This window comes from Silurus meridionalis, chromosome 23 (assembly GCF_014805685.1).
Source record: "Silurus meridionalis isolate SWU-2019-XX chromosome 23, ASM1480568v1, whole genome shotgun sequence".
NCBI lineage: Eukaryota > Metazoa > Chordata > Actinopteri > Siluriformes > Siluridae > Silurus > Silurus meridionalis.
The window spans coordinates 13,384,466-13,410,926 of NC_060906.1; the positions used below are offsets into that span (position 1 = coordinate 13,384,466).

Below are 26,461 nucleotides of genomic sequence, written 5' to 3' on the forward strand. Positions count from 1 at the left end.
TTAATTGCTTTGTTGTTTGCTTCTGAGACTTTAAGTGCGTTTGAGCATGCTCCGATTAGGATCTCCTTAATCTGTATTAAAGTCTAAATCTGTATTGTGAGAAAAATAAAATGAGAGGGAGAAAAGGGGGGAGAGGTAGGAAGGCATAGAGAAAGAGCACACACACACACAGAATGCTGGCGGGGGTCAACTGGGCCGTCGCTAGGCAACCTCCCGGTCCTGTCCTGGTTGCTGTGGAGTGGCTGTTCTGATTGGCGGAAGAAAGACAGCTAAATGAATCGGTGTTACATAACTGCATGTGTTCCTGTGAGGCAATCGGAAAGGAGTCACCATCAACAAACAATCAGGAGCATTTATCTGACTGCTCTCTCCAATCCAAGGAAAGGTCTAGGGGGGAAAAAATGTAAATGTAGTATGTGTCACTATGAGAATCGCTCAAATATATTTATTACTGTGTTTCCTGAAGTTGTCATGTCAACTTTGTTACAGTGATATGCCTGTACACAGTGGGAGAAAATGTCATGCCTCCAGGGCCGCGCTGCAACATACGAGGCAAACAGAGGCCTTTTACTGTTCCCGTTACTATATCTAGCGCAAAGATTAAAGTTTCACATCAGTTTTATTTTAGTCTCTAAATTATTCACCTAGATTATTTGCCATGCGCATTCTTTTCATGTAAAATTTAATGAGTCCCAGAGATTCTGTAGCTGCCAAGATTCTCTGTTTGATCAACCCAAGATAGGGTTAACTCAGTCGGGGTCTGACCCAGTGCAGAGCGTCAGCTCTCTTTGAGGCCAGCAGAGGGGCCGCTTCTGAAGCTGTGCAAGGGTTTTTCGCTGCCGCTATCAGCAGAACCCTGCTGCTGCTGCCACCAGTCCTAGAGAGAGAGAGACACGGCCTGGGAGGACCCTCATGCCACATATGCCAGCTATAATTAGCTTATACTTCCATACTCATCTTTACTTTTCTACATAATAATTAATTAGGCCTCTCACATCCCTGGGCAGTGATTCCTCTCTCACAGATTCTTTATTCCTCTTTTTAAAACTTTCTCTCCCTAAATTTCTTTTCTGTCAATACTGAATACATATTTACCACATACTTGGCAGAGATCCCGTTTTCCCATTTGTTTCCTTTCTACACTTTATTACTACCTTGCTCTCTGTCATTGATTTCAGTTTTCTCAGGGCGCTGAATGAAATTGGCCTCAGCCCATCATTGATTAATGCAAGGTTTGTTGAAGGTCAATACAAGCATGTCAGAAAATCAACATAAGCTATTCTCTCTCCTGTAATTTTTAGATGCAGCCCAATGCTCTGATGCCCCCTCCAGTAACCCCTGAAACTCCTCCTGCACCTACTCCTCCTGCAGTCATAGAGAGTGGCCCTGTGGCATATGAGGAACCCACTGAGGAAGAGGACGACGAAGAGGTGGAGGAGCCCTGCATCAGTGCTATGAAGCTTATGGGAGGGAATGGTCAGTATGGTAACAAACAGATTCAGCAGTTTGGTTTAAGAATCTAAAGTTAATGATCATAATTTATGTCAGTTCAATTTCAAGGTAGAATTAAATATATAAAGTGGTTAATATTGATAGAAGTCAGCGTTGGTGGATTGTTTAAATAGATTTAAATAAAATAAATCAATTTAACTAACAATTGCCTATCTATAGACAGTAGACCTTTAACATTTGAGGTAGAAAAGTAGCTATTTTTCACTTTCCCTATGCAGACTGTAATGCATAGATCCCAGGGCTGAAATCAAGACCTTTGTTGAATAGAGAAACCCAAGACCTTGAATAGTTTAGACAAACCTAAGGTCAAAAGGTGACACAGACTTAGAGTTCGAATACAAGTGAAACCAAGATCAAGGCCAAGGAAAGGACCCCTCTGGTTTCTGTCATAATTTGTCTAATGGAGACATTTGAGAGTTAGCAATGCACCTGCAAACCCACTTTGATTAATGGAATTAAGTGTGCAAAAGCATATCACATGTCGAATAGGCAGCATATAGAGCGCTGCAGTAATCCGAAAAGAAAATAATAGAAAATTCAATGCCATTTAAGTCTTTTTAATTAGGGAAATGGGTACCTTTGGGTACATAACTTGCATATATGCCGAATAATAGTTTATGGTTTAATATTTACATCGATTTGTACTAGAATTTGTACCTATGATGTGATTGGAGAAGCCTCAAACTTGCCACACAAATATTATTATGTGATTTAGTCATTAAAACTGTTCATTCACGTTCACACAAAATTGGATGAAAGTAACGATTTTAAAATTGCATAGTAAGCAAACAGTATGATTTTTCCCATAGAGATGGCTAAAATGCCATAGTGACCCAAAATCCAGTTTTGCTTCTTAAGTTTGACTACGACAATCATATTAAATACGTAGATCACCTCCCCTCCTCCATTTTCTGCCTAATACGGTCTTCTGCTAATTCCCACCCACCAGCCCGATACCATGGATGAAGTCTCTAATACAATCGGAGAGAAAATGACTTTATTGTCCACATGGGAAAGTTGCTTTGCAGCTCAGTATGACATCAACACATCTTAAAACAGCACATATGATTAAAAATAAAAGCTACAGTACAATAAACAAAAGCTCATTTACAATATTTATGGATTTTTCGTGCCAATTTATCATATATATGCGCAGGGCCACATTTAATTTGGACTTTTTTACTCATGATTTTTCAAATTCAATTCAAGAACTTTCCTTCTATTCCCAGAATATGGTTGCGAAGGCGAAGAGGAGGAAGTTTTTTAGCACACCGTGTTTGTCTTCTCATCGGCCATGATTTCATCAGCCTGTGAGTGATGTCTTCTTCCCATATAGAGAAAGGAGAGGGCGAAAAACAGGACATGGGGACGTGTGCTGTTGTCATTCCCATGAAGGGACATTCATGCGTCATTGGACTTGTTCAACTCCTGTAGCATGAGACAATAGAGAGAAGAGTGTGTGTGTGTGTGTGTGTGTGTGTGTGTGTGTGTGTGACATGTGGGATTCACATGACTGAAGACCAGAAATGTCGATTTTGTGAATTGGACTATGATGCACATGTTCAGATGTGAATAATTGTAATTACTTATGGGGGAAGCTTTTTATAAATCCATACACATGCTAAGAAAAAAAAACTAACGAGGTGTTGTGTATCTATTTATGTCAGTGATGCAGCTTTAGAATCAATGTATATTTATGTAGCCAGTAAGCCCATTCAGGTGATGTTTGTATGATAAATGATGGATTTTATTACCATCATCATTTTATTCACACTTACACTGAACAATGAAAAAGTTGTTTTTGATGTTTCTCGTTTGATAGCAATCGTTTTATAAATGTTCAATGGTGCTCTTGTAGGAGATGTTATATACTGTATATTGAGGAAAAAATGTTAACAATAGATTTATTTTTGTCATTTGTGTAATTTTATGTCAGTTGTTTTACCACATAATAGTGCCATCATGTTAGCAGATCAGTTTGCATATGTGTAAATGTGTATAAATGTACATAATCTCTCTTGAAGCAATGTCACTTGCTTTGTTTTAAATAAAAATGCAATGTTTCCATTCCATGTAAGTTTTTTAGTTCTTACACTGATGTAATATATTATACATCACTGTGTTTGTTCTTGTGATATTCTCCTGTTGTTTTATTCTGTAATCTATGGTGAAACCTTTTACACTAATATTACATTTCATAAGAAAATCTTTACAGGGTTCAGTGATGAACAGCTGGTAGCCTGAGAACATTCGTAGGTGTAATTAAATTCACAATTTCCATGAGGGAACAAAACAGTGTATTCACCCACTACTAAAGATTTTATTGTTCATGTAAAAAAAATCTATAACTGGACCGAGAAATACCGAGCAAAGTTCCTCATTCTTATGTTGTGATATTTAATGTCGTGGCTTCAGTTTTTTTCTTAAAGATGTCAGTGTCTAAATAGGGTATTGTAACATGTAAAGAGCCTTTGTTATACCTGAGCCATAGCCCGTATTATGCCGGTTGCCTTTTAATGCAGGTCTCCCATTTCTCTCTTTTTTTTTTTCATCTTGAAGACATGCAAGCGCTGACAAATCTGTCATTGTGCAACGTGAGCTCACTTACAGACCCTCAGGTGTGCATGTGTGTGAGCGAGTGTGTGTGTGTGTGTGTGTGTGTGTGTGTGTGTGTGTGTGTGTGTGTGCACGCGCATGTGCGCGAGAGGGCAGCAGATGGCGAGCACTCTGTTTTCCTTGTGATATCGCCGTCATCTCGCATCACTGGATTGCTTCATGAGTAACATAAGTAGTCCCTTAGACTTCTATACGTCATTCCAGTTTTATTATCAGAATGTACACCTGAGGCCGATCTCAAAAAACAAGGTCATTTTGTAAAAATCCACACGGTAGCAAATCCCTTATGTCTCTTATAATTTCTAGGATCGAATTAGAACCTGAATGTGTAAAAGGCAAAAAATATACTAATATTGCATATACATAATATTGAAGTGTCATCTTGTTATCGTCTTTCTGTAATGGTAAAGTATGCAGTGTTATGGAAGTCTAAAACCCTTTTATGTGGCAGATTCCCTCATAGTGCAGGTGCTCACAGAGTAGATGCAGTCAATCCGCCTGCCTCCAACCATGACTCCGCTGGGTAATACGACACTCTAATGGTCTGGCTCTGCAGCACTGCTGCCTGCCAATCAAGTCTGATTTTATTTGTTAGCAGATGCTGACTCTTTCACACTTCAACTATATCAGGTTCTTCAAAGACTGGATTAAACAAAACAGCACGGTCCGCTCTGCTTCCCCTCCCTCTGACGGACTAAAGACCAGGCTCTAGTTTCTACCCATAATTCCCCTGCAACACCCTCAGCAAGGTCATCTCAGTCACTTCAACTTTTAGTCATCTGGCATGGATCAGGGGAGTCTTCCTAATTATTCAGCCTAATTGATTTACTTGGTTGTCATTTCAGTTTCAGGATGTACTTGAGTATGTGACCCAGTTTGCTTTTTTCTAAAATACACATTAAGTATTTTTTTCACAAGGAAACTCTTTTAGAACATTTTCAGATTTCCATTGTACTATTGTGCATCTGTTGATTACCCATAAAGTGCGAATTGTGTTGCACAGCTTATTTGCATTGAATAAGAGCCAGAAACATAAAATAATATCTAAATGCCGAACGAAAAGGCAGAATGGTAGAAGTGCCACTTATTTCACCCACTTTTATGCAAAAAAAAAATACTGTATTTTTCATTGTGACATCATCCGAAAAGGTCAAGCTATAGAGAAGACAAATGGTAGAAAAGGTGACATGTGTGAATTACTGTAGGTGAGGTAAAAAGAAAATGGTTTGACATGAAAACGGAGAAGAAAAATAAATCTACACTTCACCAGTTGAACGTGGATATCAAGAATGTCATACAGAGAAAATGTCATTTTAAATGAGTTCCAGCCAACTTGCTCGATCTCAAGTACTGCACAAAGTTCATCTGCCTAAAATCGTACTGGTCTCAGCTTTTATACATATGGCTTAAAGCCATGAAAGGACAGAACAGCCTGTCTATTTATACACCAGCATTTCTTCTGTAATAATTGAATGATTAGTTACTTTTGTCATTATTTGAATGCCTTTCTGTTGGCCCTCTCTTTTTATTGCCATATTTATGTCCATATTCATGAGTTTCATACAGTAGAGAAAGGATTCTCTTTTGAATCTGGTTCCTCTAAAGTTTTCCATGCCACTGTCATCCTAGACTTGCTCATTTGAGAGCTACCTCTGGATTTCTGTAAACTGCCTTTTGACCAAGTGTATACAAATACAATTAAAGTGATAATTGAAATGAATTTTGATTTAAATTAAATAATGATAGCTTTTCTCAGCAGCCATGGTGTTACAGTATGTGTAGCCTATGATTCAGTATATACAAAGGGGGAGGGTTTGTGATGGATGTGGCATGAGGTGCCACACATCCAGGATTTGAAATCATCATTCTACACACACACACACACACACACACACACACACACACACACACACACACATACACATATAATATATATATATATATATATATATATATATATATATATATATATATATATATATATATATATATATATAGACACCGTAATTTCCGGACTCTAAAGCGCACCCATATATATTTGACAAAGATTTTTATTTTGAACATAAATAAGCCGCACCTGTCTACACTGAAACTAATGAACTTTACACAGGCTTTAACGAAAGACAGTGTAACGGGTGAAATATGTTGTGGCTCCTTTAAGAGCAGAGCAGCATTTTGGGAATAGCCTGCCACCGCATTTTTCCGGTATTACTGCATGTGTGCAAGAGCGAGGAATATGTCATTATTTTCTGATGCTGATTTTTAATTTTCTTTGACTAACCCGTAACGCTGTTGCCAAGAAAAAAAAAAGCATGAGTTTTGGAAACCTGTCTGTGCTTATATGATTTCTGTTGTAACTGGAGTTAGTGAGCATTCCCTTCACCCAGACTCAACGCGTTACAACGGCTTGTATCTAAACAGTAGCCTACCAAGAAAGTCATTGTTCACTGTCTTCCTCCTTCCGTGGAAGTTTTCTCTCCCGATGCCGTGCAGCTCAGAACACAGGTGAGGTGTGTTTTTTCGTTTCCGTTCGGAAATTTCATTGGTCTAATGTTATGGGGCTCAGTTTTTTGCCTTGAAGTTTGTGAAACCGGGAAAAACCCAGGAAAAATCCATAAATTAGCCGCTTCGTTGTTTAAGCCGCGGTGTTTAAAACATGGGAATAAAGTAGCGGCTTATAGTCCGAAAAATACGGTGTGTGTGTGTGTGTGTGTGTGTGTGTGTGTGTGTGTGTGTGTGTGTGTGTGTGTGTGTACAGTACAGACCAAAAGTTTGGACACACCTTCTCATTCAAAAGTACACTCATCCTTTACTTAAGTAGAAGTACAGATACTTATGTTTTAAAATACTCGGGTAAAAGTTGAAGTACTGATTAAACTTTTACTTGAGTGAAAGTAAAGAAGTCTTGGCTCTGACATGTACTTAAGTAAAAAGTAGTTATTACTGCTACCTGTTTTAGCTGTTAACTGGACCTCACATCATATTAATATTTGATAGATAGATAGATAGATAGATAGATAGATAGATAGATAGAAAGATAGAAAGATAGAAATAACTTTATTGTAATTGCATAGTACAGGTACACAGCAGCAAAATGCAGTTTGGCATCTACCAAAAGTGCAAAAAGTAGCAATCGTGCAAATAGTGCAAATAAATATGTATCATATGTACAGCATGTGATATAAATGTAAGCATATGTACAGTGATTAAATATAAAGGCTATATCAGTGCAGAGACGTGTGGACATCATTAAGAGCCTTTGCTATGTTTCCACACGGACAGTTAATGAGGTGATACCGGAAAAAGTGCACCTCTTCAAGTCAAGTGAAGAAGCTTTTATATATATAATCATAGACATTTTACAGATTTGTATGATGTATTGTTTTTATCTGTACGATCAATAAAGACAGTAATTTAAGTTCGTGTCGCCATTATGAGGGAAAAACCCACAAAACGCCACCCAGAGGGTTAATTGTGTAAAACATGGCGGATTTTGGTGTTTGATTTGAGACTCAGAAATAAAGCAAAAGTTTACTGATTAAAAATATTTTTATCTGGAGTTTATTTATTTATTGTATATCTAAGTAAAGAAAGGACGTCGTGGATAAATGTATGTTTTGCTGGAGGTTTTAATTCAGCCTATTTTATATTTAGTTATTTATTTATTTATACTTTTTATAAAAATGTTAAAAACAGAAATGCACGCTGAATTGATAGCGCGTTAATAACATCTAGTGCCGTTTAAAATAATTTACATTTTGACAGCCAAATATATATATATAAAATATAATATGATATAATATATATATATATATATATATATATATATATATATATATATATATATATATATATATATTTTATATTATATCATAAATATATACAAAATGAATTAAAAATGTTGTTACCAAATGAATGTTTCCAGGCTGAAGATCCACATATAGAACACAAGCAGAGAAAAAATTATGATCAGGAATGTGTCTGTTCTCAGTCATGTTTACATCACTGACTCCCTCTGTCTCATCCACATTAACCCCAAACTTTATACACCAGTGGATTGAACGCGCAGTAACAGGAAATCGGTTGTTCGACTGAAATCGGCGCGCAGTGAAAATAAAAAATAATATTTCACCAAATCAATGGATTAAAACTAAAGTAACGAGTCTGTTTTGAAAATGTAAGAAGTAAAAAGTACAGATATTTGTGTAAAAATGTAATGAGTAAAAGTAAAAAGTTGTCTAAAAAATAAATAGTGGAGTAAAGTACTGATACCAGAAAAATCTACTTAAGTACAGTAACGAAGTATTTGTACTCCGTTACTTCCCACCTCTGGTATCAGGTAAACACAGCACACACTCTTCATAACCTTCATTCATCTTGTGTTGTGCTTTCAGTGTCCAGCAGTGTTTGCATTCTCATCATATTTGTCCTTGTGAATGTTATTACTGTCAGAGTACTGATTAATTCACATCTGTTCATCTCATCTATTTAAAACTTTTTTCTGAGGCACTTTTTAGGTGGTCAACCTAAAATTTCTCCACAAAAAGTCACTCTCTTTGGATATTCATAATATCCAAAAAGGTTGGTAATCTTATGGGTGAAAGCTTGACACAGAGTTAATGTCTTATACTCAAATGTATTTATGATCTGCAAGCCTAAAGAAGGCCTGATTCTGGGAAATGTTTCTCCAATTGCAGTCCTTATCGTTGTCCTTTTCAAGGCTTGCTTTAGCTCTCGTTCAACTTTAAGGAAAATATTCTCCTGAGTTCCAGGAGCCATCTAGGTGGGCATATTATTCCATCTTGATGCATGCAGCACTTATACAGTATTTGTGCTCAGATTCCAAATGATGCCAAAATCTATCTGAATTCACAGCCTCATTATGGCAAAGCACAAAATGCTGACGGAGGATCTGGTTGGAATGTAGTCTATATGTAATGACGGCACTGCATTTAATTATTTTATATCATGCATAAATGTTATTATTGCAGGTTAGCATTATTTTACTGTGAATTGGGTCAGGCTGTCAGCTCTTATCAATTTGTGCACAAAGCCACAAATTCTTCAACAGCAGCAAACAACAAAATTAAGTAAGATTTTACCAATTCTAAGCTAAATAAGCTGCCTTCAATGATTCCTTGCCAATGGTTTTATGGCGCATGAGGTCCAATGTCATTTCAATTCCCTTTTGCTTTAGTTCCTTCCGGAAGTTATTCATGGCTTGCCACAAGCTATAATCATGATTTTATCTTAATTGTGCATAGACAACCTTTGATGAAATTTGTGCAGACATGTTACAAAGAGAAATAAAGCTCTGGATAACATAGCAGAGATTTTTGGTGCCCCTGAGTGTACGTACCTGGTAGAAATAGCTTGCTTGGTTAATTCTGGACAGTGCCCAGCCGCGGTATGACTTGCTTCACGCCAATGAGAGACAAACTACAAGCGACATAAGCGACTTGTCACTTGCTAGTGTGAGCGCAGGGGTTACTGTGCGCTCAGCTCCCGCTTCTTTCTCACTTGGCCCTGGTGCATAAAGGCATCTGCCAAATGAATAAACGTAATCTGCTCTGATTCTACACACATACATAGCCATGCGCATGGTAGATTTATTAGTGACTAGCTTTGTGGCCAGCATTTGGCTGTTTTGTATTGTAATACATCTCAGTACCAGCATGTACTGTGTGTTACTCTTTCTTTCCTTTACACATCTGTCTTGAGCTTGCAGTAGTGACACTGTCACCTTCTTTAAAAGATACATGCTTGAATTGTATTCGTCCTCACTTCATCGCTTTGGATAAAAGCATCTGCCAAACGAATGAATGTAAATATAACATATTACACTTCACAGCTGCCGTGATTCCACACGCACCCAGAGCCCTTCATGCAGAGAAATTGGTGGTGCCTAGCTTTGTTACTTGACTGCTTTGTGACAATATTTTTGTACTACTGCTGAATACCAGCACTTATTCCAACTTGTGAATATGGTTGCGACTCACTCTCTTCTTCACACAACTGTTTTTTTTTTTCTGTTTTTTTTTTATTGTTAAATTGGTGGAAATTTAGTCAGTCACTGTCAGCTCTTTTTAACAGTTCCATGCTTGGAATGTGTTCCTTCTCACTTGGTCGCTTTGGATAAAAGCATCTGCCAAATAAATAAATGTAAATATAAACACACAAAACCCTCACAGCTGCTTTGATTTCTCATTTCTCTTTCTCTCTCTTTCTCTCTCTCGCACGCTCTCTGTCTCTTTCCCTCTCTCACACACATGCACAAGGATGGGGGGTATTTGTGATACATGCATTTCAAATATAAAATAGGATTTTGTCATTTGTATTTGATAGGGTTGATGAAAATGGCTTCGAATTCTGTATCAAAATACTTTAGTGTTTTGCATTTTTGTAGTTTTAAAATTGTAGTTGTAAAATACTTTATAAGAATTCTACATGATGAAGTAATAAAAATGCGGCCTCTGATTGGTGCTTACTGGTGGTGAAGGTAAGAAATGTGCAGGCTGCCAGCTTTCAAATAGGTGTCTAGTGATTAATAAATAAACATTTGATTACCGAATATTGTACCCTGATTGAAGTAGCAGTTTAGTAAGGCATTGATTTTGCATACAATGAATGACTGCCTGACACATAAAATATTATATTTATGATTAACCATCAAATGATTCATTAATTAAGAACTAGTTGCTATGAATACAGGTGCCATCAGTCGTCTTCTTATTAATGGTTTGTTTGTCATTGAGTCAGTGTTCCTAATGCAGTTACCAAACACCAAGTAACTAAATTATGATACAATTATGAGTCATTTGCAAACTATTAAACATTAAACTGTTGGTTACTTACAGTAAAGGCAAACTAACCTTTATCTGGGAGATATTTATATGTGAATATTTGATCTGTTAACTGGTTGCATATGACTCGATATATGACTCGATATGACTCGATATATGACTCGACCAGAGAAAAGCTGTTGCTATCAAAAACTGTTTACAGTAGATCAGATATTTGATGGAAGGCTTATAAAGAAAAGTTCAATAAAAAAATGAATAAAAATATTAAAATGAAATACAAAAATACAGTCATCTATTTTGATATGTGGTGTGGCTGTTGTATTTTGTAGTTTATTTTGATACACTTAAAGTTGAAGTATTTTGTGTTTAATTTAAAATATGTTTTGCCCCACCCTGCACATGCATTCACATGGAGCAGATATTGGGCTCTGTTCACCATTTAGAGTATATATCTCTCTCGGGACTGGGCTGTGGTGTTACTGTGTGTTCATTGCTTAGTGAGTTGACCTCGTCGGTAAGGTGTGTTTGGATGTAGAACATCTTCACCATCTAATGCACACAATGACCGTGGACATGTAACACACAGGTGAGAGGAGGTGATATGCATAATGAGAAGCCCAGCATATTGGATCTATTAAGAGGACGAGCATAGGGAAGGTTGTGAGGCAGCTCACTGGGGCTCCATCCAAATGATCTATTGGAATGCAGACAGGAGTCACAAAGCCCCTGAGAATGGTAGAGTCCCACCACCCACAACCCCCTCCATCTCCGAGCCATCTGCTGCTGCGCCATTCCCTTTGCCTCCTCTCTCGCATTTCCAATGCAGACGCTCTGTGACAGGAGGCACCCGCATGCTATGGAAAACTGGCGTGTGCCTGTTCGCTGATCTGACATTCTTTCCACTCCAGAGTTTCGATGCGATGTGGTTTGAAGTGGCTCCTGTGTATACATATGCAGGCAGTGTATATTTATAGGGATTATAAATTAAACAACTAATTTTCTACTTGACTCTATAGCTTGGCATTGGATGATGATGCTGTTTAAATGTCTAATTTTATCTTAGCTCACAATGTTCCTGGGTATTTAAAGCCCCCCTGCTCCTTCTCTCTCTCTCTCTCTCTCTCTCTCTCTCTCTCTCTCTCTCTCTCTCTCTCTCTCTCTCTAATGCAGTCATACCCTATAGGAATTTTCCAATATGGAGTAATTATTCACTTGTAATTCTAAATGAAGGCAGTATGAATTCACTGCATTTGCAGTGTGAAAACGATGTAAGCACATGCTTGCAATTTTTGTCATAGATCCTCTGATATATGCTTTATCTAAGAAAGCAGTTGAAATAGCTGTTAGAACTGGTTTTAAATCAGTCACACCTGGCAATGTAGGTGTGTTATTGTTCTGTTTCATTGTAGAGTTAGAGATAAAGCCTGATATCAGTGTTTGTGGAAAAAACATACCGTTCGTACGCGTAGGCGTTCTCCATGCGAGAATGAGTATGTTTTGATACATTACCAGTTAGCTTTATGGAACAGTTTCAACATGTACAACACTGCACCAGCTGTTCTTCTTGCATATGTCAGTCTGCAGAGACTCTGACTCAGAGAGCAAAAGAAAGACAGAGGATAATGTAGAAGACAGGGGAGTGAGAGGCTGAGGACAGATTTATGCAGACCACACAAAATGGAAGTGTTGATTTGCTGATGGATGGCCACCTAAAATCCAATCTACACATCAACACAGGGTTCACAAAAGAGCTGCATGAAGTGTCCTCTCTCTCTCTGGTGCAATTCTACAGCAATAGAGCAGGTCACTGTACAAAAAAACCCAGTGCTATAAATGGTTCCATGATTAATCCTTATACATATTTTTCTTTATAAAACCAAAATGTACAAAACATTGGAATGTGGGTGTATACGGAAATGAGGCTGCTATCAAAAACAAAAATCTTTTACAAATATTTAGATAAGAGGTGTACCAGGTTTGGGTAATATAATTACACATTTATTTGGAACTGTGTAATGTTTTTTTTTGTTGTTTTGTTTGTTTTTCGAAATCGCAATTGTTTTTTCATCCCAAAGACTAAAAAAAAGGTGGAAAATTCCACTCCAGTTCCATTGTGGCCATTTTCATCTTCAAGTCCTCATTCACAATTCCAAGCTCCACAGAGGTGTTATTGCACATAGTGAGCAAACATGTGAACTGCAGCAAATGCTCATGGAGATCTTATTACCAGGTTGGAATGCATATCATTGGAATAAAATGTAAATCCTTTGCACAGATGAAGCGTAAGTGCATACAGTGTATTAAATATGTGCAGCTTATCCAGTGGCTAAAAGCACTAGTTTCAGGGTTCATTTGTGTTTTTGTTTTGTTTTTGTGGTTATTAATATTAAATCATCTGTGTTCATTTCAAACAGTATGACGTGATGATGGGAAACACACCTGCTGTATTGAAAACAGTTGAGGAAAGGTGATGAATGTCTAAAATGGCTCCAAATGATTGATAGAATACATGCTGGATGACTGCAAACTCCTAACTGCCTATTAGTGCTTACTCAAAAACTTCTTGATATTATTATGTCGTATTAAACGGTGATCTTGAGCACTGATAAGAATTTGAGTTGTTGTTATATAAATGTAGTCCTAGTGTTCAATAGGAGATAGAGATTGGGTGTAACTCTGCGAATGGAAGATGCTATGTTGACTTAATCAAACCATCCATGCAGCATCTGTTTCTGTGGAAAACATCCATGTGGCTCTGCTTCCTGTTTGTGTATACTGTATACCAGACACACTTGATTTAATCTGTAATTGCATTTTTTTTTGTTCAACAGACCCAGTTGTGTTTCTCCTATTCAAAGTGTGCAGTTCCTTTGACCTTGTCAGACTGAGGTGCTTTGGGAAAATAAAATAAATGGCACGGTGTGAAAATATCTCTGAAAAGAGAGCTGTACAGCCAACAGGTCAGTGGTAGATGGGTCAGAATGCATTGACGCTCATTCTAGTGTTGACTTAACACTCTCAGCTTCTTGATTACGTAGAGCCAACATGTGTCTCGCTCAATTTAGGCCATGTCAATAAATCAATGGTTAGGACAGCTAAGATGTCTGCTGCTGTCTGAGGAACAGGGGCTGTGCTTGTCAGCCTAAGTGTGTGTGTGTTGTGTACCATTTACAGGATTTTGAACTCTCTGTGCTAGTCATTTGTTAGTTCTTTTCTCAGACAGGTTAACACCTGCATTCATGACTGCCAAATATTCAAAGAATCAGCTTTATTTTTGGAAGGTCAGCTGTGGGATGACGCACAAAAGAATCAGGATTTCAATCAGGTTGGAGAAGCCTCTACATAAGCATGTATACATAGCCATGCACATACACAAATGCAGATAATTTTTCTAAAAAATCACTAATGAGAAAAAAAAAAATCAAAGCAGGTAAATTTGGTTGTGAAAATTATAGATTCTTTTTCAGACGATAATGCACCAACCCACCCATGCACACACACCCACACACATAAACACAAGACAATCAAATGCTGATAGATGATTGTAAGTGTGGGCCATAAGGGTGCCATTTTTACCAGTCAGGGGACCTTTTAGACGTGATTACACATGATTAATACCTTTCCCCATCATAGCTATTCATTACCCTCCTCTCTGTCCCTGAGGAGGCCGATCACACTGGAACAAATCGCTCATGGCCTATTTCAATTTTGGTCTAGGCAAAAGGCATCCGTAACAGCCCCTGCACACTGCGATTTAATGACTTTTATGTCTGTCCGCTCAAATATGTTGTGATGAGTGCAAATAGCCCTTTTGTGACGGTTCATTCTGCCGTGTTTCGCCACGGATCGGCTTTTTCACGCTCAGATGATAGAGTGCAGTCTGAGAGCTGTAAAGCCCAGACAGTGGACTGTGGCAGCAGATGGCTGCTTTGCGCATCTCGGGTTTGAGCGTTTCTGTAAGACAGCGATTGAAAGCTGCACCCAAACAAGAGAGAACAAAACATGTCAATCACAGATTGCATTTATTACACTTGAGATTGTGTGAGGGACTGGGGAGAAATTAAATCCCGAGTTTTTTTCATCTTTGATTTCATTTCCGCGTATTTTGAATAAAGTGAATAATGTAAGAGATGAAACATTAATAGATTATATATAAATTATAGGAAAATAATAAGTGCAGTCGGAGTTTAAACAGTACAGGGTTCAAAACTGGTCAAAGTAAAAAACACTAACATTTGTTGTCTGTTCTTTTATGCATATGTTCTTTAATTGGATGGACTATGTGTGATTCATACATTTAGATTTGATTTCACATCCAAAGGGGTTTCAGGGGAAAAACGATGAGTAAATAATCCACCTGGTTTGCTTTCTTTATTGCAGGTATTGTATTTTAGATGATCCTTTTTAAGCAGATATGTCAGCCAAACTATGGCCTAACAGAGATTATATCTAATGCCATTTCTCTTTGTGCACTCACTGGACATGATGGCCACTGATTTTCACAGACTCTTCAATTTGCTTCTAGCACAGCTTCTAGCACAACTAGAATTTAAAATAGTTCAAAAAGATGGTTTGGTTTGATGGTTCAGTTTGTTTCAAGAATCTGTGCTAGAAGAATTCTATTTATTCTTTTTACAACCATTGTTGGTGCTGTTATGCTTGGTTCTACAAAAAGCTTATCTGACAAACCTCCTAGAGATCCATATTTGGATGTATAACTAGTACTGTCTGTCTGTCTGTCTGTCTGTCTGTCTGTATGCACAGGGGCTCTGCAAACTTGAAAAATAACTTGAAAAACTTACTTACACCATCATCCAAAACGAAATTGAGGCTTACCTGTCAATCATGTTCATGTGTTTGCTTTCAGTGGAAAAACTGCTACCCTCAGCAAAGTTACACCAAAATTGCTGACTTTATGCATTTAAATAATAAACTGTAGCACTTGTACCCTTTGAGTAATGCAACCGTTAGAAACTCACACCAATTTTTTGAACGCCACTTAGACTTACTAGCTGTATGAATGTTATTCTAACTGTGCTTATGTTTGAGTATTTGTGCTTAATATTTTAGTAGTGCAATGCAATTTATTATGTACAAAGTGCATAGAGTGAAGGCAGGGATGTTCACAAACAACAAAAGAAAACTAAATAGTTCATCCTTCTACTCAAAATATTTAATGAAATGTAATAATTTTCTTTAATTAATGTAAATGAAAATGTCACAAGCAGGTGACTGGACAGACTCTATGCCCCCTTCATCCCAGTGTGCTTACTTTACAAAGGTGATTACACAGAGAAATTTAAATGAGCTGAGATTTAGGCATATTAAGATTTTTGCAACGAGAAATGAAGTGAAAGAGCATAGTGTACACACTGCTGTATGTCTTCTATAATTACTGGTAGAAAATAGACAGAAATGCAGTTAGAAATTCTTAGACTTTTACTGGTCAATTTAGTCATGTAATAGGGAAACAAAAAAAATACTTCCCAGCTTGCAAAAATAGTGTACCAGTCTGACCATCTGGGCCTGTGTTTTGGCAGCTGGTAGGTGGTCAGCCCAAGCTGGAGGAGAAAGTGAAAAGCTTCAGTAAGCATTACATTAAAAATGAATGAAATTTATTATTATTATTATTATTATTATTATTATTATTATTATTATTATTATTATTGTAGAAATTTCAGACATTTTTTTTACTTAAATTGTTGTGGTAATTTGCGACTAAATCTAGACTAATCTAAACTAAAACAAATATTACATTCAAATAAACTGTCAAAATTGACTTTGCCATTAGAATACATTGTAAATATAAAAATAGCCATTTGCTTTTAAGTTTTTTTATGCCTCTGTGGTAGGATCTACATTCACATAGCATTATAAACTTTTAATAGTGACGGATGGTAAATCAAAGCATTGTCCATACATGCATGTATGAGGCACACACATTGTTAGAGTGTAGGTGGAAATGCAAGTGAAATAGACATTACATTTTCCAAAGGCTCACCCCTAGCTGCAAGCTCCTGGCCTGTGTTGGATGAGAATTGAAGATATAACTAAGGGCAGAGCTAAGAGCCAGTTCCCCCTGAGCAATGAGGAGTGCTATAAAGCTGCTTCTCACTTGATATTGCAAGAGAGAATTCATTTCCCTAGGTATCAGCACTCATCCATCAACTCTCAGCCCTTACGTTTTCGATGACACCCTAAGCCTGGGGAAACAGTCCTGCTGGAAATAGTGTATATTTCTAATAAACAATGAAATCTAGTGGACTTGTAATACCCGTAGTGGGTTCAGAGGTTAATGGAAAAGTTCAAAATCTTTTCTAAGCCTCACTAATGTATTGAACACTGAGTGTATGACACTGAGGACCAAGGTCATTGGGAAAACCCACTGACCTCCAGAGTTTCAACATGAAATTCACTCATTGTATTTGCTGTACAGCGGGAGACAATTCTATTATACTTTCTTATACTATCCATCATGCATGAGCACTAAAATGCAACCTACGTATGAAAACCTTTCAGTTTTAATTAGTTGAAATTCTGCAAAGAATTCAGAGGACATGTACAGTACATGTGCTGTTCCTCAGCTACATTGTTGGCATTTCTGAAACTCTACCAGCACAATTAAAGAGTGCCAACAGTTAATTTCTCTCACCTTTACGAATTTACAAATCATAGAAAAAAAAGAACAATTTGTCCTGTGCAGGATCTTTTGTACAACTGCTGATTTATGGAGTTAAAATTGAGTCCAATCAGCAAGTCATGGCAAAAGCAGAATGCATAAAATTATGCAGATTATGCAGAGATTTAGTTAATGTTCACAATATAAATCATATTATCATGTGTTATCATCACTGATCATGTGTGATCTCTATGACTTTAACCGTGGCATGATATTGTTACTATCAATTTGGGATGGTTTATAAGGGCATTTCCAACAATTTAAAAAATTACAACTTTTGAAAATTTTTGTTCAAAGTGAAAAGCCTTCAGGTCAGGTGCCAATTCTCCCAGGAGTGGACGTCTCAGCGAATTCAGTCCAACTGTTTAATGCTTAATGATATAAGAAAAAACTCATTAACTCATTCATATGACCTACTGGCTTTTATGAGCACATTCAATATTTATATTCATGTGAGCACATTTAGAAAAAGACTGAACAGGCATGGCTTTCACGAATGGCTATGAAATAGCTCCTTCTCTCCAAAAAGAATACTGCAGTAATAATACTGCAACATTCTTTAGACTGATGAGACCAACTTAGAGATAAAAACACACCGATTTATCAACACCTGAATGGCTAAAGACGTAAACAACCAAGGCGTTGAAAAGACCAAGTCAAAGTTCAGACCGTAACCCCATTGGGATGATGTAATAGAATCTTTAGTGAGAGCTGTGCAAAAACCAAATGCCGTCAAAAATCATTGAACTGAGGCAATGCTGTAAAGAACATTGTGCCCAAATTTCAGTAGATTTTAAAGACTGAAGGTGGTTCTACACAAAATATAATCTACTTATTTTGCCACCTGGTTTCTAAATAAAAAGAAAAAAAAATGACTACACATTGAAATCTGTTGTGTTTTGTTGACCTGAAGCACTGAAGAATAGATATTTTCTTTTTTCTATGATTTTACATGGAGTAATACTCCAGTTTGAGAATTGTCAGTGGAAACTCACACTCAGTATACACCTACAAGCACTTCATTTTACTTACAGTAGTACAGTTCTTCCCAAATACTGAATTCATTCCATATGCAGTAAGAATGGCATCTCCCTACAGAAATGTTACATAACACAGCCAAATTGGTATGCACTTCATCATTATCAACTAAAAAACTTTACAGTCCTACAGATGTGACAAAACCATCAAAGACATGCTTGTCAGGAGTGAATTAAATGATCACACTAATAATAACTCTAATACTTATGCATTCAAGCACTCAACATGTTCCACTTCCATTTATAAAGAAAGCTGCTAAACTCTAAACCACAGCCTTTAAATAATCAGTTTTGTCAGTCACTCCTCATGCATCAACACATTTATTTATTTATTTATTTTTTATCCACACAATTAGTCGTACATCAGATACGCCAAGAGGTGACTGGCTGAATTTTTGTCTCTTTAGTATTTTCTTACAATTTAGCATTTCTAATTTTCCACTGCAAGTCAGCTTACCAGCAATAAACATACACTATATGGCCAAAAGAATTGGGACACATGGCATTTCCAGCCATATGTGGTTCCTCCCCAAACTGTTACCAAAAAGTTGGAGGCACAAAGATTTATGGTGTCTTTGGATTTGGTAGCATTACATTTTCTCTTCATTTAAACTAGCAGACCAAAACCTGTTCCAGCATAATAATGGCTCTGTGCACAAAACCTCAAAAAGCAAATATGAATCTTATGGTCAGGTGTCCACAAACATGTGCCAATATTGTAACATTTATGTTATGTGATTGTAACATTGTTTTTATTATTATTATTAAAATAGTTGTATAAACACATTGATGTGGTAAATAGGGAAATAATTAACTATGCTCTGCTAGCCCACCATGAAATGCTGAAAATCTCCTAATAGTTTTACATCTCAAAAACTAAGAATGTTTTTAGATTTTTATATATAGTCATTTAGACATTTAATGTTATGGAATGTCTCTTTCTTGAATTTTGTTTAAGATAGTAAAAACCTGTGCAGGTTTCACACTAAGCCTGTTTGCGGTCTTTGTCCAGCTCAGACATTGTTGTCTCCTGCAGGTTGCTTGTGGACAGTGTTGGGGTTGCTGATTGTTTTCATGTCTTTCAGGACAAAAAGTCCTGTCACTACTGGACATCAGTCAGCCTTTTATGCCAGAGGCTGCCACTGCCCTAATTGAATTCATTAATGGATTAAGGGGCCTGGACAGGAACCCCCCCGCGGCAGGTGGCTCCACGCTCGTTTCTTTGTCACTTGATCCCGTTGAGGAGGACAAGCTACAACGAAGCCTCTATTCCCTCCCTGGAGCTTCTGAGTGTTCAGTAGCCTTGCTCAGTGTCTGACTCTCTTGATCTACATCATTTAGCTCCATGGCAACACCATGTGGGGCCCGTCATACTCTGTCCAAACTGCCCAAGCAACAAGAAGAGGTTGTGACCTTGCTTGAACTTTGACTTTGGGCTCTGTGTTGACATGAAGCTGGGTAATAAAAATCAGATCACTTGCCTTTATGAAGTGCAGGTGAAGAGACATGCTGCTTATTTAAAGGAGCACACATCAGGGAGTAGGGGTTTTAGGGAGAGCTGGACAAGACAAATGGGCACAATATTAAAGTGAGAGAGTGAGTGAGAGAGAGAGAGAGAGAGAGAGAGAGACAGACAGACAGACAGACACAGAGAGAGAGAGAGAGAGAGAGAGAGAGCGTTAAAAATATCTGGATTTATGATATATTTACAAGTCTGAGTATATTAGTCTGAAACCAGGTAAAAAAGAGATTATTGATTTTGTTGAGATTATTGACAAATACATTAGGATCACAATATCACCATAACATAGTAAATGTTATGGTGATATTGTGATCCTAATGTATTCGTCTGTGATTAAATTACATTTAATTGCTCCTTCTAATGTTAAAAATAACTATTATAAATTATACAACATTTTTTGTTATAAATTATACGATATAAGAACTAGAGAGAAGTACATTTTTGAAAGATTGAATAAAATTTTAGAGTTTATTACTATTCCATATGTTCTCCTTTTTTTGCTTAAATGTTAGTGTGCATTCGAGCTGACAGACTCCAGAAGTTGTGCAAAACCTTATGAACATTTTCGAAAAAATGCTTGTGTTCAGAGTGCCATCTGAGCACATGCTTTAATAGAAGATATTAGACATGAGAAAACTCTGATCTACAAAGCAGTTAATGTGATCAATTTCACACATTGTTTAATTAATAATAGAAGTGTTCCTTTCCTACACTACTTAATAATAGTGTAGAGTTCTGATTATGACATATTCAAGAAAGTGAACATTTGGCATTTTTTTAAAATCCTAAATCAAATCCTAAATCTTTCGGATTACATACAATTTTAAAGAAGAAGAATCCCCAGATTTACAACATGGTTTCCGAAAATGTATAAATGATCATCTTCATTTAGAATGCAAAAAGACCTATGAATAGTGTATTTTATTCTTCATGAAGATCATATCCAATGTTCATATTATCCTATCTAACCATCTGGCTTACACATATATCCTATTAATGTGCTTATCAATATTCATCAATGGTGGTCTATTATTCATGAGACCTCACACTCATTTATTTAATATCCATATAGGATGAAGAAAGCATGCTATAATCATACCAGGGAAATACAACATTAAAAAGACAGATGAAATTCCAAACGTTTAGATGACCATAAAAAGACCACATGCTACAGAAATGCAGATTCTATTTATTATAAATATAAACATTGTTCTGTGTGTGTGGAAAAGTATTTTGCAGTAACCTTTTAGAAATGCAGGTAATATTCATTATAACTATAGCATTGTTCTGTGCTATTATTCTGTGCTTTGGAAAAGTCTTTTGTAGAAACTTAATGGCTGTTTAATTCTCACGACAGCTACCAGAGCATAAGCCAATTATCTGAAAGTATGTAATACACTAAAGTAGATTAGACACTTCACAACAATTATCAAGCATATTTATAGGGATGTACAAACAATGAGTTTTATGTCATACTGTTTGATATACAGTTGCTAGTTATTCTGTCAGTCCAGTAAAAAAAATTCTCTTTTAATTCTCTTTTTTCAAAGCTGTGTAGATCATTCACAGATCTCAATGAATGCTCAGTTGCTTCATATATATATATATATATATATATATATATATATATATATATATATATATATATATATATATAAAAGAATCATAGCCACATTCTTGTTCAATGCTTAGTTTAATTTCATTTCAAATTACTGTAGCACAGACATTACAAACACTTTGATGCCTGCACAGTTACTTTCATATTGCTTTTAAATGCAACTGCTTGCCAGAGGCTGAATGAGTGTTTGTTGATCACTGGGTAGGTCTGCACACCTTCAAGTAATTAGGAACATTGTAAGCTAGCATTTAAGCATTTTGATTGCAGTGGGCATATTCCAGGTGTGTTTGCAGGTCTAGGCTGAAATATAGAGACATCATAGACATGTTCATAAGCAGTGTGATAGATAGATAGATAGATAGATAGATAGATAGATAGATAGATAGAAAGATAGAAAGATAGAAAGATAGAAAGAAAGATAGAAAGAAAGAAAGAAATAACTTTATTGTCATTGCATTGTACAGGTACACAGCAACGAAATGCAGTGTGTTACTGCACCTGGATAAGGATCCATCACATGCTGTAAAAGTTTGTTGGGCCTCCTTTTACACATTTATTGATGGAGTTTTTATTTGGGTTGAAATATAGCAGGATGTGATTTATGTTGAAGTGAAACAGTGTTCCTGATGCTGACCGTTTTCTTTTTTTTTTTTTAAGACTATTTGATCATTGAGAGCCTGTTTACCAACATTCACAAGATCCGGTAAAATTGAAAATCTTTTTGCTTTGATATTTGCATCAAGTTGTTAAGTCAGGTTGGCTTTTTCCTTTAGTTTATGTTGTGTGAAAGTAATATTGGTACACATACAGTAGACCCATGAAAAATAGAACTAAAGAAACACGAACTCAAGCAGTCACACACAAACTTAATTTCTCATATTCCCATTAAACAAGGTTACCTGGATTTTATTACTTCAGCATGGCATAGAGTTAACAGTTTATGTCTACACAATGCAGCAATTCAACTGAGCTAGTCACAGCTACACACCGCTGCAATAACGTATCAGTTAGCTTGCCAGTGTGAACCCCCTAGCAAGTTTACCTCAGATCTAATCGTCAGTTGAAATATTATAATATTTTTAATTAAAAGCAGCAGTAAATTTCTAAAATGATGAGCTAACATTACCCTAACTATTATATTCAGTACATAAATGTGTGCTGAGTCAGCAAGATGGCAATCTAGGCAAATTATCATCATCAGCAGTAAACTAACATTAGGCATTTTATTTGGAATAACTAAACTGGCTAGAAATAGGGTCTCTTGTGTCTCCAGGACTACAGAACAATTTTTCAGACACCATCTGGCTCACCAGTATTGTGCAGCACACAAGTGAGAGAGAATGAGAGCACTTGCTCATATAGGCATTCTTCACTGTCATTCTGCCCATTCTGTCCACCTGTACCAAAAGTGTCTGGACTGAGGGAACCATCATACTAGAGTTAGGAGTGGTGTGCTTTCATTTAACACCAAGCTATTTATAGTGCTTTCATGTCACATTGTACTAATTATGAGATTTTACTCTGAGCTATTTATTTCCTTGCTATGTCCTTGGAAACAGGCACACCATACTATATTTGTATATATTAATAGCTAATAATAATGGCTAGCAAGTGGCTAAGGGACTGAACTGAGATTCATACTCTCTATCAGCTCTGTTATATTGTTGTTTTATGTTGTTTTAAACTTGTAAAAATACACAGATAGAATAGAAAAGAAAAAAATAGACATCAAATAACCATATAACATTTAATAATCAAAAATCTAAAATCTGTAGTGACCAAGTTTCAGATATTTACTTACTACAAATCTTAGAAAACCACAAGTTTCTGAACATCTAACCATCACATACATATACAGTGGAACCCGGTTATGTCGATGTCCTAGGGGGTCGCCAAAAAGCATCGAGATAACCGATGTTCGAGATAAACGAAAATCAAAATGGCGGCAGTATATTAACGTGCTTGAAATTTCTTTATGTACATGATGTGCGTTAATAAATGAGAATGTGCATGCACGTGTTTTTGGAGGTTTTTTTACACAACAGCGTTGCCGCGATTTGTTTGATGAAGGCATGTTATAAAAATACATACAGTACATGTTTATCTGTCAGGAATCCACCTGCCACGCCCCCTTCGGCACCCCCTTCAGCATGGCAGGTGCCTTTTCGGACGCTTTCTCTGAAGCTCCGCTTCAATCGCGCACATTTTGTGCTCGTTTATCATCATCTCCAGCTCCTATTTAAACTTCCACACTCTCACTGTCCGTTATTGTTGGTATATGTTGGTTCATGGCGGTCGTTGTTATCGCGCATGCGTATCCCGGTACGTGTCTTCCCACCGGCACTCTCTCAGCGGCTGCTCTTTTCTTCCCAAAGCGCACCGCGGATTCCCCCGATCCTGCCGGTGTTCATTCTATGCTTTTGGATGGTCATCACACGTTCCGGGCCTGCCAAGCGCGGCTTTCGCCTCCCGTTCATCGCATAACATTTAACCACAAAAGGCATATCTGCACTAACTAACAGCAGAGATTCACCAGTTGTCAGGAATCCACCTGCCACGCCTCTTTCAGAGGCTGTCATTGCCTCCGCGCAATCATGCACAGCTGAAGCGCGTTACTCACTCACTCCCGGCTCCTATACTAACCGCTCACTCACCCACTCTCGGGGTCCGTTATTATATGTGTTCATGCGTGGTCGTGTGTATGCTGCACCCGCTACATACCGTCTCCTCCCGGACTCCTCGCTCACTCCACGGCTGCGTTTTCCTTTCCCAGCGCACCTCGGACTTTCGACGCTTCCCCGTCGCTTCCTCTGCGCCGCGCTTCCTCGATAACGCACCGTTGATGTTATTATTGGACTGCCGTTTGCCGGATTATCCCGATCTACGTGGGTATTTTGTGTTGGCTCTGCCTTTGTTAAATAAAGTTTCTGTTTGCCGTTACTCCGGCTTCCGCCTCCGCACCACGCCTAACACCAGTGTACAATACAACACCTGTAGCAGCTGTAAGCCTTGATTTTTCCGCCACTTCCGCGAGTTCTTCTGCGGCTGCACCGAGATAACTGACGTTAAATGGCAAATTTTTTCCCCCTTGTGCTCGAGATATTAGGGTTCGGCGACATAAAAAAAGTCGACATAACCGATAAGAAAAAGCGAGAATTTGGCAGTTCCACTTCAAAAACGTCGACTTAATAGGGTTGTCGAGATAACCGAGGGCGAGATAAGCGGGTTTCACTGTACTGTATGTGTCACTACACTACATTTATCAGCGCACAATGTGGCCTACAAATATGGACCCATTAACGACAAACCAGCAACCAGAAACTCACTATACATGCACCTGTATTCAATCACCATCAGTTTAGGATGTCCTCACAAACACATCAGTGTGAAGATTATCTACTGTGGACTTCTTGCCAGTCTGTATGCTATATTGTTATTCAGATTTGGTGCCCTATTTTTTTTTCCTCTTATGGTTGTTTGTGTTGTTTGCTGAGTGCCTGATATGGCATATTTGATTTGTTGCAAGCTTTTTGAGAATAGTAATACATCCCTGCTGCCTGACAATATGTTTACTGAGTGTGATTCAAATATATATATATATATATATATATATATATATATATATATATATATATATATATATATATAGAGAGAGAGAGAGAGAGAGAGAGAGGTGTGTGTGTGTGTACACATTATCTCACAAAAGTAAATACATTTCCATACATACATTTCAGCAACTATTTTAGTACTGTATATCTTCTTAAGGGACAATTCTATAAAAATAAAACGTGAATATATTTTAGAAAAGTCAATGTGCAGCTTGTCGATTATATAATTTATATTATATATATATATATATATATATATATATATATATATATATATATATATATATATACACACAGTGCCTTGACCCCCCTTGGCGTTTTTCCTATATTGTTGCCTTACAACTTGAAATTAAAATTGATTTTTATTTGGATTTCATGTAATGGACATACACAAAATAGTCCAAATTGGTGAAGTGAAATGAAAAAAATAACTTGTTTAAAAAAAATTCTAAAAAATAAATAAAGAAAAAGTGGTGCGTGCATATGTAGCCCTTTTTTAATAGCCCTTTGCTATTAAGCCTCTAAATAAGATCTGGTGCAACCAATAACCTTCAGAAGTCACGTAATTACTTAAATAAAGTCCACCTGTGTGCAATCTAAGTGTCACATGATCTCAGTATATATATACACCTGTTCTGAAAGGCCCCAGAGTCTGCAACACCACTAAGCAAGGGGCACCACCAAGCAAGCGGCACCATGAAGACCAAGGAGCTCGCCAAACAGGTCAGGGACAAAGTTGTGGAGAAGTACAGATCATGGTTGGGTTATAAAAAAATATCCAAAACTTTGAACATCCCATGGAGCACCATTAAAGCCATTATTAAAAAATGGAAAGAATATGGCACCACAACAAACCTGGCAAGAGAGGGCCGCCCACCAAAACTCACGGACCAGGCAAGGAGGGCATTAAACAGAGAGGCAACAAAGAGAACAGAGATAACCCTGAAGGAGCTGCAAAGCTCCACAGCGGAGATTGGAGTATCTGTCCATAGGACCACTTTAAGCCGTACACTCCACAGAGCTGGGCTTTACGGAAGAGTGGCCAAAAAAAAGCCATTGCTTAAAG

General features: G+C 37.2%; 1 protein-coding gene across 2 annotated transcripts in view; it reads left to right on the plus strand.

Annotated features, from left to right (window-relative positions):
- Positions 1-3,579, plus strand: part of brf1b (BRF1 RNA polymerase III transcription initiation factor subunit b) — a 58,797-nt gene extending 55,218 nt beyond the window's left edge. For both annotated transcript variants that reach the window (XM_046836040.1, XM_046836041.1), the window contains exons 18-19: positions 1,302-1,476; positions 2,742-3,579. In XM_046836040.1, coding sequence (XP_046691996.1) covers positions 1,302-1,476; positions 2,742-2,779 — 213 coding nt within the window. In that variant the 3' untranslated portion in view covers positions 2,780-3,579. The remainder of the gene's footprint in view (positions 1-1,301; positions 1,477-2,741) is intronic.
- The last annotated feature ends 22,882 nt before the right edge of the window (positions 3,580-26,461 follow it).